The sequence below is a fragment of the Terrapene carolina genome, unplaced genomic scaffold, assembly GCF_002925995.2.
Source record: "Terrapene carolina triunguis isolate 2854851 unplaced genomic scaffold, T_m_triunguis-2.0 Scaffold95, whole genome shotgun sequence".
NCBI classification, from domain to species: Eukaryota; Metazoa; Chordata; order Testudines; family Emydidae; genus Terrapene; species Terrapene triunguis.
Genome location: NW_020664446.1, coordinates 53,006,653 through 53,022,020, shown reverse-complemented (window position 1 = coordinate 53,022,020; position 15,368 = coordinate 53,006,653). Strand labels below are relative to the sequence as shown.

Below are 15,368 nucleotides of genomic sequence, written 5' to 3'. Positions count from 1 at the left end.
CTCATAGGTTGTATTCTTTCCCAGTTTCTCTTATTAAGTTGGTGGTGAGCAGGGTGTGATGTGTTGCCATTTGCCCCACATTCCAATGGCTGAGTGGAGGCAGAGTTGAGGTCCTCCCAGCTCTATATGTTGAACTGGTTCCCTCCCACGCTCTTCATAAGCAACTATTGCTCAGAACAGCAACAATTCTGTGGGGAGTGTTGTCTTTGTCCTCCCACTCTTAGTGTAGACAAAGACATTATTAGCTGCAGCATTTCTGGATGAAGAGAGAGAGGTGGGGCTGGAAAGCTAACACAAAGGTGGCAGAAGCAAAGATCACACGTAGCAAGGGAGCAAAGAAAATTAGAGAGACATGGAAACCCCCTCAACCCCAGCAAAAAAAACCTTGCAGGACAAGGGAAAGATGGCAGTAAAGTAAAATGGAAAGGGATTTATGTTGTGGTGGGATTCTGTCTGACTTTCAGCTATTAATAAAAATTAACCTTTTTGGATGAGTATCTTAAAAAAACTCAAACTTTTCCTGTACATTTGAAAGTGTGTGGTTAGGAGAGATGATGCCTCACCACACATCTTCCAAAGACAAAATAAGATTAATGCCCTTGAATAGTGTCAATGTTTTTCATTTAAAATGATTTAACGGTGACATGCACAGGGGAAGGGGGAGTGAAGTTGTGGCCTTCTTTTCCCAAGTGCCTGACTGGCCAAACCGGACAGTCCCTCCGCAAAAGAATAAATGGACACAAATCGGACATCAGGAATGGTAACATACATAAGCCAGTAAGTGAACACTTCAATCTCCCTGGTCATTCTATTACAGATTTAAAAGTCACTATCATTGAACAAAAAAAACTTCAGAAACAGACTGCAAAGAGAAACAGCAGAACTAAAATTCATTTGCAAATTCAACACCATTAATCTGGGCTTGAATAGGGACTGGGAGTGGCTGGCTCATTACAGAAGCAGCTTTTCCTCTCCTGGAATTGACACCTCCTCATCTATTATTGGGAGTGGACTACATCCACCCTGATTGAATTGGCCCTGTCAACACTGGTTCTCCACTTGCGAAGTAACTCCCTGCTCTCCATGTGTCAGTATATAATGCCTGCATCTGTAACTTTCACTCTATGCATCCGAAGAAGTGAGGTTTTTACTCACGAAAGCTTATGCCCAAATAAATCTGTTAGTCTTTAAGGTGCCACCAGACTCCTTGTTGTTTTTGTAGATACAGACTGACACTGCTACCTCCTGATACTTGACTGACCATTGTCATGCTGCTGCCAGAGACTCAGCACTGCAGGCTCTTGTCACTCATGTGACCAGACTTTCTGCTTCCATAGAGAGGGAGCCAGCAGTTCATAGCTCATAATGTGAATAGAAATATTACTTTTGCCTTCAAATCTGTTTTACTATAAATTGTAGTCTGAGTTTGTGACTAGCAGTACAGAGTGTTTACCTCTGGCAGAGTTAAATAATTTTGGGCAACATGAGGTTAACTGTTTGGGAAAAATCCTCTACTGCATTAGGCCTTTCCTTAAGTTGAGAATGCCAAAATGGCAAACTAAGGAGAAGGCCAAAAATTTCTTGCTGTTCCCGTAGCCAGTCTTGGTCTAGGCTTACTTAACAGGACAGATGAATGTACAAAATGCACTACTTACAAATCAGTTAGACGTGTTTTCAGGGCTCCAGAAAACCATCCACTGAGCACTTTGGCTCACTTACTGCTTAGTCTGTTGCTTTTGGAGTCACGGAATCTGCTTCATCCTAACTGCAGTTGCCAAGAAATAATCCCTCAGTAAGGGAGTAGATCAGGATTGGCTAAAAGAGTCCTAGTCCATGCAGCATCAAAGCTGGCAGGAATTCCTCCAGAAGTTGTTAAAAGGAAGTGTTTGAGAGGAATGAGGCCTGCATTTACTGAAATTCCCTGACTCTTCTAGTTTAGTTCATAGTCTTCACTGGGAAATCAGTCAGGCCTGACCCTTCTTGCTACTATGCTCCCTTGTCCTTGCAGTTCCAACAAAAGGAAGTATTTTCCAGTCCCTCAGAACATTTCTGATGTGGGTAGAGCTTCCCTAGTAATAGTTGGGCTTCTCTCTAGTACCCATTGTACAGACTCTTCTCTTAGGCCTGGTCTAAACACAAACTTGCTGTGATTTAAATAGTGGTGTGGCTTTGGGTATAAAGTATATGTGGGGAGGAGGGAAGGCAACAGGCAATGAACTATTAGGAAAGACCGAGAAGATGGAATATGGGGAGACACAAGGAGAGCAGATAGCCTGATGCTGGCCTCCGAGAGTAACTGAGGGGAGTGTTGGAGGGAGTCAGAGAAATGGTCAATAAAAAGAGAGTATAGTCTGAAGTAAGTATGGAATGGTAGGATAACCTCACCAGAGTTTAGGAGATGGCACAGGAGTTTCACTTCCACTGCCCTGACTCCTGCTGGAAGTGAGTCTGACTCCTCCCTGCTTAGTAATTTGAATTGTCCCAATATGTTGCCTTTATATGGAGTCATCTGTTTCTTCCTCCCCTTCCTCTCCCCCACTCCTTTTCCCATGTCTTCAGAGCTCCTGTGAGGTTTTTCCCCCTTCCTCCAGACAAGCTGTGTGGTATAAGACTGGAGGATTAATGCTTTTCTGATAATGTTTGTTTAGGTTCAAAGGAATGTATCTCTGGCATATCACATACTCTCCCTATTAACTGCTTTCAGGGTTCTGATACGCACATGGTGAGGTGATTGTTAATTACTGGGAAACATGTTAGTTTTTCTTCCTTCATTTGACTGTAATACCAGGTTCACTGGATACTTTAAGAACATTAGATCATCTTCACAAGTGTCATTGGTATTCATGGCACCAAAATATTTAATGGATATATATTTTCATTTAGTACATGCTGCAGTTGTGAATGAAAGTTAGAGAGAAAACATTCTCCTGATTTCACATTACTTTCTATATGGAAATATTATTAAAGCTCTGCCCCATGTCACTAATGGCAGAAGCAGGAACAGATATTAGTGCAAATTTTATATTTAGTCAAAGTAATCACTGGAGAAGTTACCTTTAAGATCTTTGATTGTGTTAAATGTTTTAACAATTCTGACTCAAGAAAAACTGGTTTTGCTTGAGGAAACCTGAGGATTATAGTAGGCTATGATAGTAATTGAGAATGAGTGAACTTTGTCATGATGCTGGACTTCAGCCAAGGTGTATACATTCAGCTATGAAGTGCTGATCACCTTGAACTACACATCCCCTTATGTTGAAGCATATATATTACTTCATCATCATCATACAGTACACCAAGTTTATGTGGTACTTTCAGGAAAAATATCAATATTCAATATATTAGTTTTAATTACAAAGGTTTTATTCAAAGAATAATTAATTAAAACTTACCTTGAAACCTTTTTATTGGCCTTATTATAAATACTGTAGTTTAAATTACTCAAATGAGGTAGCAGCTGTCAATTAGTAGTACCTGGCATCCAAAAAGTGACCATTAAACATCTTTCCATTACTTGAATCCAAATAGTGAGATTAAATTCACATTTTGACCCTGTTGCTGGCAGATTCTAGTCCAAAGGAAATATTTTGGCTGAAGAATTCACAGCATATATTGTAGCACAACTCTTCATCCTGTGTCAGTGTACTGCTCTTGTGCTTTCAGGTGACATTTGTTTTCTCTGTACTGACTAAACATTTGTTCATCTCACAAAGAAAACTATTCATTGTAAGTGGGGAATGAGTTCGCATATTGCTTAATAAATTTGTGAAATTTCTTCTTTGTTTTCAGGATGGTGGATGCACACAAGATGACCTCTCTTTAATGTTTTAAAAAAAAAAAGAGAATGAGAGAAAATAGACACATTATAAAATCCTAACTTTCAAATAATTTAGCATGTTAGCTTGTGAAATGTCTTGAGTTTTGGATATTAAATATAAAATGTTGATGAATGGTTAGTATAATCGTATCAGTTGCTTTTAACAGGCAAATTAAATACTGTGTTTTTTCTCCATTGTATACACCATGGCAATGGTTGTCACCTATATCTTGGACGACGTTTTTGTCTGCCAATAGTTCCTACCTTTCTTGTTTTGCCAGCATTTTCATCATGGCTCATGCCACTGGCTTTTATTTTCTGTTACATATGTGAATGGCAGGCTATGCTTCACCAGGATATATTAGAGTGCCAGCTCTTGAAATTTCTGCTTTGAACCTTTTGGGGGATAGAAATTAAGCATGACCCATAGTATATGCCATTGGGAAATGATCTTTTCAAAATGACAGCCACAACTGTGCATATTATGAAATCATTGGTATTAGTTTTGCTTTTGCGTGCCAACCCATCCAAAAAACCAAACACCCCCCCCCCAGAATATTATGTTCTTCATATCCTCACTGAGGCATTTATAGTTTCAAACAGCTATTTTCTGTGTGAAAACAGCAGCTGTCATTTTTATAAGCTGAGCTTTACACATTTAATGGATGAAGGAGAATGAAGATCTCTCCACTCTGCTCTTCAGCAAAAGATACAGCTAACTATATTTTACAATGTATGTATGACATTGCAAAAATGACAGTGAAACAGTGAATTTCCCCTGTTACGCAACACTAAGCTTTCTTTATAAATCTCAGTCGAGGTCATTATTTTATAGCACCCCAAAAACCCAATCTAGTTTTTATACACGAGACAAATTCAGGCAGTAATGCAGATGAAATCAATGAGATAGGAAATATATTACAATGCTATCACTTTAACTCATTTTAGATATCAATAGGTTTTGTAGTATCCTTTGTGTAAGAAAATTGAAAAAATGATAGGTTAATCACTTTGTGATCCTGTAATCCCTATGGATTTGTTATAAAGATTGCGTGTTCTGTTTTCGGGGGAAATTGGAACAAATTCACAAATTACCACTGCGCCCCCCCCCCCAAAAGTCAGTGTTGTAACAAGACTTTTCTGAGAAATCTGGCATTTTGAACTGTTTGAGCAGGTGAGGTTTTTCTTTGCTTGATCAGTCCTTTTAAAATAGGCTCGCCTTAGCAACATTGTTTATATTTAAGTGGTCTGTTTCTCAACTCCAGTTTTGCTATAGACTAACATAAAACAAATCTCCAAAATGGTAGTTGGCCTGGTACTTACTGGTCACTTGGTGATCACTCATAACTTCTTCACAGCTGATTCTTCAGTTATCCATGCTCTGTCACAAGGAAGAACCCATATCCCTGTAGAAGTAGTGGCTAAGGGGGAGAAAACATGGTAGCTTCCACTAGGATTGCTTCAGTTATATAAGGGTTAAGAGAGGATCTAAAGCACCAGCAGAACTGGAAACAACAGCTGACAAAAAGTATTTCGCTCGAAAACGGGGCTCTGAACAGGAGAGTTGAAGCAATATGCAGGAGTGAATGTACTTGGATCTCTGCTTCTGCTGAACTGTGTAGAGCTAACATGGCACACAGTAATCTGGACCAGGAACTGAAGGGATCTGGGGGTGAAGAAATTAGTTTGATAAATGCACAGATTAATGAAGTACTAGAGTTACCACAGGTAAGGTATGCCATCACAAATGGGATTATTTAGAAGTTGAGGTGGGAGGTAGTTGAGGAGGCAGCTATGGTCCATGATGGGAAAATTTGAACAATACATCTTTCAGTTCAAGTTCAGACTCCTTGATGGGAGACCATTTCAATCAATCTTTTCTTTTGCTTTAGGGTAGCCGTTTTATAGTAGTCCTTTCTACAATTTGTAACTTTTGTCACTAGGTTTCATTAATGGAAAGGCATTAACAGAGTTTTACACAAACACTTCAAGAAACTTCATCTGGGTAATCACAGTGTTTCTTAACATGTTTATGTGCAGTGCTGTTGTCCTGTAAATTAAGACCACTCTTGCAAAGTTATGCAGAATCGTGCACTTTCCTTCTCCAATTCTAAGATAAAACTGACTCTAAGTACATTCTGTACTGAAGTGTGTGTTCTTTTTTTTTTAAAGCAGGTCTGTAGATTTGAATCTAGGAAACTATATCTCACATGCCTTCAGTCACAAATGACAGTTTGGCCGTACTGTGGTTACTTGAGGACTACTATACATCAATGTACGACATCCTCATGTCTTGATTAGTAGTCCAAATTTCAGAAATGCAGAATTGGAAATACAGGGGATTACATGTCAGGATTGAGTTAGAGGTGAAGGAAAATCTTCCACATCTCCTGGCAAGCGCCAAATAATCCCTTATTTTTTAGGAGTACCCACTTCACTTTAACTTAAAAAAATAAAACAAATCTCCAGAAAATGTCCAATTTTTTTAGTATACAGAAAGTTATTTACTTGGGGCTATTTTTAACAAACTGATATTTGATTGTGATCTTAAAAATAAGACCCGAAACTGTGAATGAATTTTATTGGTTCTTTAGAAACACTAGTTTTGGTCAGTATAAAGCAGTATGTGTTTGTTATTGGGCTCCATTTTCCTAGATATTAAATTCCAGGACTTGAAAGTTCAGTTTACCAGGGTCTAATTCAGGGGTAGGCAAACTATGGCCCGGGGGCTGGATCCGGCCCCTCAGGGCTTTGGATCCGGCCCGTGGGATTGCCAGGGCAGGCAGACAGGGAACCTGCCCTGGCTCTGGTGCGTGCCGCTGCCACCCTGGAGCCACTCCAGGGAAGCAACGCCAGGCCAGACTCCGAACCCCTCCTGCACCCTGCACCAACTCCCTGCCTTGAGCCCCCTGCCGCACCCCTCCTGCACCTTTGCCTTGAGCCCCATCCTGCACCACTGCCCTGAGCCCCCTCCCGCACTGTGCACCCCCTCCTGCTCTCCAACCCCCTTCCCTGAGCCCCATCGTAAAACCCACACCTCTCCTCTGCCCCAACTTCTTGCCCTGCCGCACCTCCTCCTGCACTCCGCACTCCCTCCCTGCCCCAGCCCTACATTCATGGCCCTGCAAGCAATTTCCCCACCCAGATGTGGCCCTCGGGCCAAAAAGTTTGCCCACCCCTGGTCTAATGGGAAACTTTCATTGGAAAGAATGGAACTGTATGTCAATATCTGCAGCATAGGATTTCATTTTTTTAAAACTCATAGTTGAAAAAGTAGCTTTCCAAATATGAACTGGTGCAGTGTTGTCAGAGTCTGCAGGCAGACATCTCTAGTAATAAGTAACAAGAAGTAACAGTATGAAGTTGGAAGGAGCGTCAGTTTGACTGCTTCATTCAGAACCTTTGTGCACCACTGAAACTGTCAGGAGGAGTTATGTAAATTTCAAGCTTATCTGCTGCTAATGAAGGCTGCAAGCAGTGGCAGTGGAGCATTGGAATTATTCATACCCCCCAAAACAGGCTTGGGTATATTCCCCATGGGGCAGTAAAAAGGCTTTGCAGGAGGGAAAAGACTAAGCTCCTCCCTTCTGAGAGTTAGAGGGGTGAGGGCATGAAGCTTTAGATATCTGAGGCCTGGGCGACACTAGTGGGTGGAGGTGGGGGGGGGGGGGTTTGAACTAAGATACGCAAGTTGAAGTATCTTAGTTCGACTTACCTGGCCATCCTCACGGCAGCGAGTCGACCACCGTGGCTCCCCCGTCGACTCCGCTTACTCCTCCTGCCCAGGTGGAGTACAGGCGTCGATTCGGGGATCGATTTATTGTGTCTAGACAAGACGCGATAAATCTATCCCCGATACATTGAACACTACCTGCCGATCCAGCGGGTAGTATAGACGTACCCTGAAATTGACAGATTTCAGAGAAAACAGACTCACTAAGAAATTCCTGGACAATACCCCCCTGACCAGCAGCTGGGCCAAGAAGGGATCAAGATTCTGAAAGCTGAATCTTACAGGGTGAATACCTCTCTCCTATTAATAAATTTTGTCCTTTCCATTCTCACTAAATTTATCCCCACTGAGGAATAAACCTTTTTTCTGAGGCAACTAATGTGGCCATCTTGGGTATGTCTACACTGCAGTTAGACACCCATGGCTAGCCCGTGCCAGCTGACTCAGCTCAGGCTGTTTTAACTGCAGTGTAGATGTTTTAGTCCCAGAGCTCATGCTGCAGCTTGAGCCGGAACATCTACACCACAATTAAATAACCCTGCAGTCCGAGTCCTGTGAGCCTGAGTCAGCTGGCACGGGTCAGCTGTGTGTGTCTAATTGCAGTGTAGACATACCTTTAATCACATAAGTGAAGCCCTAGTTTCAGCTATTGTTCCTCTTTTTTCTTAATCCTTTTTTTTTTCGGTCTTCATTTTGTGTTTCATTTGTATTGTAAGTTCTGTGGGGCAGGAGCCATCTTTCTCTTCTCTAAAGAGCAGTGAAAAATTGTGGTGCTGTACAAATGTTTAACAGTATACATCTAATTGGTGTACATGACACACAATAGAAATTGCACTTCTGACATAAAGTTAACATTGTTCCTGACCTCCCCAAAACTCTTTTTAAGTTTATGATAGTAGGAAACCTACCAATGTACATAATGTCATGTTTACTACACCTTCAAAGAGAGGATGCATAATCCAATAAGAATAGGGTTTTTAGGCATAGGTTGGTCATTTTTAAATGTTAAAAATAGTTTTAATTCAAGAGGAAAAAGCTACTTCACATGATTAGTGGGGGCTTATCTAACAGAAAAATAGAATATGTAGTTTACTGCTTGAATTATGTTTATGAATCAGATTTCCAGGCATATGTAAAAGAAATCATATTAGTATATTTATCCTTAACTGCTATTTCATGTGTTAAGCTTTTTTCATTAAACTACTGAGGAAAATTTCATTTTTATGTAACTTTTTTGGTTTGTCCTGACACATGTATGGGCAGCAGTTAGAAGGAATTCTGCTAACTATTTTAACATGTGGCTGTACCAATGGGATAAGAGAAATTCTCAAATGAAATACATGAATTTAGATAAATGACAAGATCCAAGTATGTTGGCTTTACATTTTTAATCAAATCTTCAGTGTATATTTCTGCTGGAAAGGTATAACAGATAAGTTTGTCTAATATAAGTCAGTAGGAATGCTGAAAATTATTTTAGTTAAAAGAAGCTTTAATGTAGACATCATCAGAAGGATATTCACTTTGAAATATGTATGTTATGTTCTTCATAAATTCATGGTTTTACACCTGAAAACATGAAATGAATGTTACCTATCATTCTTAAAATTAGAATGGTTGGGGTCAAACCAGGTTAAAGCCATGTCAAGTAATTTGTATTGAAAAGGAACTTAATTTAAAGTAAAATTCCTGTGATGTTGCAATGAGAACATGAGGAAAAGAGGTAAGTTAATTTTGAAACACTACTTAAAAAAAACTAAATGATATTAACAGGTATAAAATGTTAAGAAATGAGATTTCTTTTTGTCGGTAAAATATTCACTGATAGTGCTACATTTCTATTAAGATATAACAAGCAATTATTTTATTTTTCAGTCTCCAACAAAAGCTGTGTATAATGCTAGGCACTGGAACCAGCCAGAGTCAGAGGCTCTACCGGCACAACCAGTATTGAAAACTCCAACCATCCCAGTGAGTAGGCTGTTGTGGTTGCTTTTCTTCTTCAAAACTTTATTAATTCTCCCTAAACGCTGACCAATATTTGGAAATGATGAAGACAGGCTAGCAAGGGTAGTAGTAACTCGGAATGAAGTCCAAATGGTCATGTTAGCCATTGGGTGTAAGAGCCAAAAGAAATTGAATTGGAAGGGGAATCCTCTAGTAAATTCTAAAGGAAAAAACATTACTAGAGTTAAAAACTTGATTTCATTGTCCTTTTTTAATATGAAAATCAAGTATTTTAAATTACATGTGTGAATTGTTCTAACTAGAATTGTATAAGACAGTTTTAAGAAACAATTTTTTTGCTCTGATATCTAGGATATATAGGCTGAACAAATCAAACATAACAAAAACGTCCGCAAAAATTGTTGGTGAGAGGAGAAGGCTAAGTGCCATGAACCATGCTTACTGAAAAATAATTCTGAATACAGTCTGTTCCAAGTAGGAATGTATCAGTGGATTGTCATTGCGAGAGAAAAGGGGTTGGTTGCTGGTTGGCCAGACTCACCAATTTCAGTGTTAGTCAACAGTTATATTAAACAGAATCCAATACTTTTGGCCTATATATGTGTCTAGAAGCTGTCACTTATTAAGTGAAGATAATTGTATTTTAGTGACTCTGCTTTTGTTTTATATTCAGGCAACTGAAGTAATCAAAGTGTAAATAATTTAATACTGCTACACCCTCAGCATCCGTTGTCCTAATTCTTCAATTATTTTCCACATGAGCCTGACTTCCTCCACCCTTCTGTTTTGAGGTTGACAACTTTAGCCTATTGGATCCAGATCCTTCTTGATTACTTCACAGTCCCCATTGCCTTTTATAATGGAGCATCCCTAAAATGTTAACTATATTGCCTGGGAATTTTAAGTCACTTTTAAAAAATAATTCTTAGTTATTAGCATTATTGGGGCGGGGGGGGGGGGGGAGGGAAAGGTCTCAGGGCCATGATCCCTTCAACAAAAATTATAGTGAGGCACAACACTCATAAATCTAAATTGAAGCTTGTTATTCTTCACTAAATACGCTAAACCTTTGAGTCATTTTTTATTTTATGAAGCGCCATGATAGCACTGCATAAATTAACAAGGTCAGCCTTCAAGTCAGCTACTCACGTAACAGCAAAAACTGATTTCTTTGCTCATAGCTCTTCTTAGATACAAAATCTTGGAGGCCTCCAAATCTTTCTATATTGTTTTTAAATAAACTGCTAGGTAATTAAAAGTTTTAATCTATCCTCTCTAGATTAGGGATAGAGGCCTCATAGTGTATAGAATAGGTTTTTCATTTTCATCAATTTTTCACTTAATATTTGGGATTCTGGCCATCAAAATATTACTTCAGCAATATGGTAGAGGTCTGATTAGCCTCAGTCCTCTAAAGGAATTGTTATTGTGACCAGGGCCGGCTCTGGCTTTCTGGCCGCCCCAGCAAAAAAAAACAAAAAACCTGCGGCGCGGCCGGAGCCAGGGTGCAGGGGGACTCCCTGCCCTGCAGATGTGCCCCGGCTAGTGGGAGGAGGGGGAGGGAGCAGAGGGAGAGAGAGAGAGGAGGGGCGGCCACAGCTTCAGCGGGGCGCTGCCATGTGGCCCCTCCCGCCATGCCCCCTGCCGGGAGAGCTCCACACCACTCCGGTCGGCTGGGAGGGAAGGACACGGGCTGCCCTGCCGACCTTGCTGCAGGGCGCTCCCGTCCTCCATGCCGCTGCCCCCTACAGGGCGGCCGGAGCGGAACAACAACAACAAAACAAAACAAGAACAAAAAAGCGGCCGTGCCGCCCTAGGATTGGGTGGAATGCCGCCTCCTACAAGCTGCCGCCCCAAGCACCAGCTTGCTCGGCTGGTGCCTGGAGCCGGTCCTGATTGTGACAAGAAAACAAACATCTTCCATTGCCCAAGAGGTCTGTGAATACATTGAGTCACTGGATAAGAAAGTGTGCTCTCAAAGGTATTTTTAGCAACAAAGTTATTGGCTTTATTTTTATAGTTTATATGACCAAGGTTTAAGAATAGCTGTGGGATTCCCCTGTGGTCCAAAAGTTCATAGGTGATTCCGGGACTGGATGAGACTGCCTCCTTAATTTTGGTAGCTACTTGGAATGCTGCTATTTGATTCCTTAGAGTGGTAGAGAAACAGCAGTTTCTAAAAGTGTTTGTCCTTACGTATATTCTGCACATGGGTTCGCAAGTGCCTGAGACTAGAGATTTGTGTCAGTTGGTCCGTGCCTGTGATGTTGCTTCCCTCATGCTCTCAACGAGGTTCCTCAGATTCTGGGTAGGACAGGAGCACTACCAGTTCAGAGTGTTCCTATTCAGATTGGCAACAGCACCAGAGTCTTCACAGAATTCTTCTCTGAATGGCTACGCCGTTTTTTCATATCTGGACTATTGGTTCTTGATGAGCATATCTAGCCAGGAGGTCCAGTCAACGATACTATTCTTGCTTCATTTTCTGGCATCCTTGGGGTATATGAACAATGAAAAGCTCACTTTGATTCCCACAAAAGCCATAGACTTTATAGGAGTTCCCCGAACTCAATACCAGCAAAGGTCTACCTTCCTGTCAACAGATTCTGGGCCAAACATAGCCTGATAAGATAGCTAACCATCAGACCATGTACTGTAGTCAAGGTTCGTCTTTCCTAGTAGGGAAAGACAGACATGGCTGCATATGCCTATGTAACGCCATTAGCCAGGATTTATCTCTGTTGCCTGCAGGCCTGTCTCTGATCTCTTTATTCACCAGACAGAGAATATAAATACCAAGGTGACGATGGTGGACAAAAAAGGATCAGGTGCGTGTTTCCTTCCACCTGCATGGGATGCAACCATAATCACAGGTGCATTCTCATAGGATGGGGAGCCTACATGGACACACTGCCCAAGTCACATGGTCTCCTTGGGAGGCCAACATGCATATTGACCTCCTGGAGCTGAGAGCAGTCTGTGTGCAGTAGGTTCCTTCCCACTTACAGGGTTTTGTTATATCCTGATATATACAACAAGGTGGAGCAAAATCTCATTCCTCTCTATGGAGGCAGTCAGATTATGGAACTGGTGCATCTGCATCATGCTCTCAGCAGCAGACCTACCAGGTGCACAGAATTCTCAGGAAATCTCAGCAGGGAGTTTTCCACAGACCATGAGTAGGAGATACTCAATTCCATCCTGAATGACATCTTTGCCCAGTGGGAAATGCCGTCCTGGGATCTGTTTACCTTACAGATGAATAAGAAATTGTATTTGTAGTGCTCCAGAGCGGCGTTAGACTGGGAATCCAGGGACCCCTTCTATTATCATGAACAGACCATCTAAGGTATGCATGCCTTTCCACCCATCCCCCAGCTACCTCAGTGTGATAGTCTTTGGGATACCCAGGATTGCAAGTCACCTTGCTACCCTCTTGCCTCAAACAAGAGAGAGACTTGCTTGTGCTTAACTGGGTATCCACTGCCTGACACTTCCAGTCTGTTAGCCACCCAAACAATATTTTCATAGCTGTGTCAGCCCTTACTTTGCCTTGCCAGTTAACGGTAGGTACACTTCAGCCCCAGAGCATTTTGAAGCATTCCTTCAGTAGCGATCAGCCCCATATCTACTACACACACACAGTAATTTCAGGTCTGCTGTCCCGAAGGAAGCAATGTACATACCAGCTTACTTGGTCCAACTCAGGATCAGCACTTAATATCACAGCCCTGAGATATATTTGTAGTGAAAACAATCATAAGTTCTTGTTCAAGTGCTTGCTCATGTCCATTCCACATTAGATGTGTGCGCTCACCACATGCACCAGTGCCGGAAGTTTTTCCCTCAGCAGTATCCATAGAGGAGCAGCTCTGGCGCCCTCTGGAGTGGCACCAGCATGGCGTGGTATAAGGGGCGCTGCCGGCTCCCCCCACCCTCAGTTCCTTCTTGCCGCCAGTCATGGTGCACAGAATGTTTGCTGCTCTTATTAGCATTGCTTAGGCTTTGTTCGTACAAACTAGAGTTCTTGTAAAGTTAGTGTACATGGTTCGTAGTTGAGTTAGTTAGCCCTTAGCAGTAGTTATGAGTTTTGTTAGTCTCGTTGGACAGTTAGCCGGGGGATGGGGCATGCCCCAGTCCCCAGGCTTTAAGCCCTGCAATCGCTGCAAAAAGCCCAGGCCCGTGAGCAATCCACATAGTAGCTGTCTCAGGTGCCTTGGTGAAGGGCACATAAGTGCTAAGTGTCGAATCTGCAAGTCCTTTAAACCCAGGACTAAGAGAGAGTGTGAGATCAGACTCAAAGCGCTCCTGATGGAGCCGGCGCTCACTCTGGCCCTGGAGCAAGGATCCGAATCAGCACCTAGCACCACGGCATTGGTGCGTAGTGCCTCTCCGGCGCCATCAACGAGCTGGCACCAATCCACAGCCCCGGCCAAGAAGCTGAAGAAGGCCGGCAGGGGACGGTCTCCTCCCCGCAACGGGAAAGACAGGGCTTGGGACGAGCTCAGAGCCACGGCAGGCAGCCCATCTCCCCCATCAGGAAGTCGGACCTCAGCTCATGTCGTGAGATGCAGCCCACCCCATTCCTTGCCTGGAGGTCTGGACATAGAGGCTGGCCTTCATCCGCTTCAGGTGCTGTTGACAACTGAAGCACTCCAGGCTGTGCAGGAGATCCTGACGCTCCTGGTGCCGCCCACATCGGCCCCGGCGGTGCCCAGACCTAAGCCCACCTTGGGACCTTTCCGTCCACCCTCGCCCCAAGGGTACCGTTCCCCATTGTGGGGGACATCCCACCACTCACCCACTCGAAACCGTCATGTCTCGGAGTTAGAGAGGCAGAGGTGTCAGAGTTCTCTTTGGTCACCGGACCTTGGGCACTGGCAGAGGGATTCGAGGCAGACCTTGCCGGTTACCTGGCGCAGACCCACAGAGGCACGCGTTCCTCGGCAGGAACGTCGGGACCGGCCATTGCATCACCAGAACGTCATTACAGATTCTGTGAATGATTGGAGGACCGTATCCGTGGGCCCCGCCAACGATCCCCGAGACAGATGTCTCCGTATTCGGGGAGATCCTGCCCGGCCCGCGATACCTCCAGGTCCCACTCCTCGTCCCGGTACCAGTCTCAAAGTGCAAGGCGTGGATCGTTGGACTTCCGTTGTGGATCCACCGAGCGCCGCCGGTCACCGTGGTCCCCATGGAGGTGCATGTTCCGCTCAGACTGGTCCTCTGGACGCGACTGCGATTATCGCCAGACACAGAGTTGCTGCTTCAGTGGATCCGGGTCATCGGGTAGCAGTCGCTACGGATATGGCTCCAGTATGGAGCAAGGCTCCGCATCGGCGGGGCAGCCTCCGAGATCCTCGGTGCCCACCTGCATCGTCGGTACCGAAGCCTGCCCTATGGCCCAGGCCCAGTGGCTGGCCCCGTGGTACCCCTGGAAACCACGGGGGTTCACCCAGCCCTCCCAGCCTGTCCACTCGGTGTTGAGAGCCTCAGACAGGCCTGTGGCCTCGACAACCCAACTCACTCCGGTGCTTGAGGCCCCAGGGGATAAGACCCCAAAAGTCTATGTGGACCAAGGAAAACAGTCTGCTGGACCACCAATGAGTGCCGTGGAACCCGCGGTACCAGCCTCCTCCTCATCATCATCACTGGATGAGGTCATCACAGAACCCCCTCACCTGGTTCCTCAGGATGACACTAAGGCACACCAGGAGCTGTTGAAGAGGGTCACATTCAACCTTGGCCTGCAGGCGGAGGAGTTGGAGGAGCAAGCGTACTCCTGTTCGACGTCCTCTCCTCCACAGGCCCTGCTAGGGTGACCCTTCCCCTTCATGTAGGGGTATT

The 15,368-nt window shown here is 43.6% G+C and overlaps 1 protein-coding gene across 1 annotated transcript in view; it reads left to right on the top strand.

Moving 5' to 3' along the window:
• WAPL (WAPL cohesin release factor) overlaps positions 1–15,368 on the top strand; it is a 125,409-nt gene that overhangs the window by 80,885 nt on the left and 29,156 nt on the right. The window contains exon 5 of the mRNA XM_026650902.2: positions 9,426–9,521. Coding sequence (XP_026506687.1) covers positions 9,426–9,521 — 96 coding nt within the window. The remainder of the gene's footprint in view (positions 1–9,425; positions 9,522–15,368) is intronic.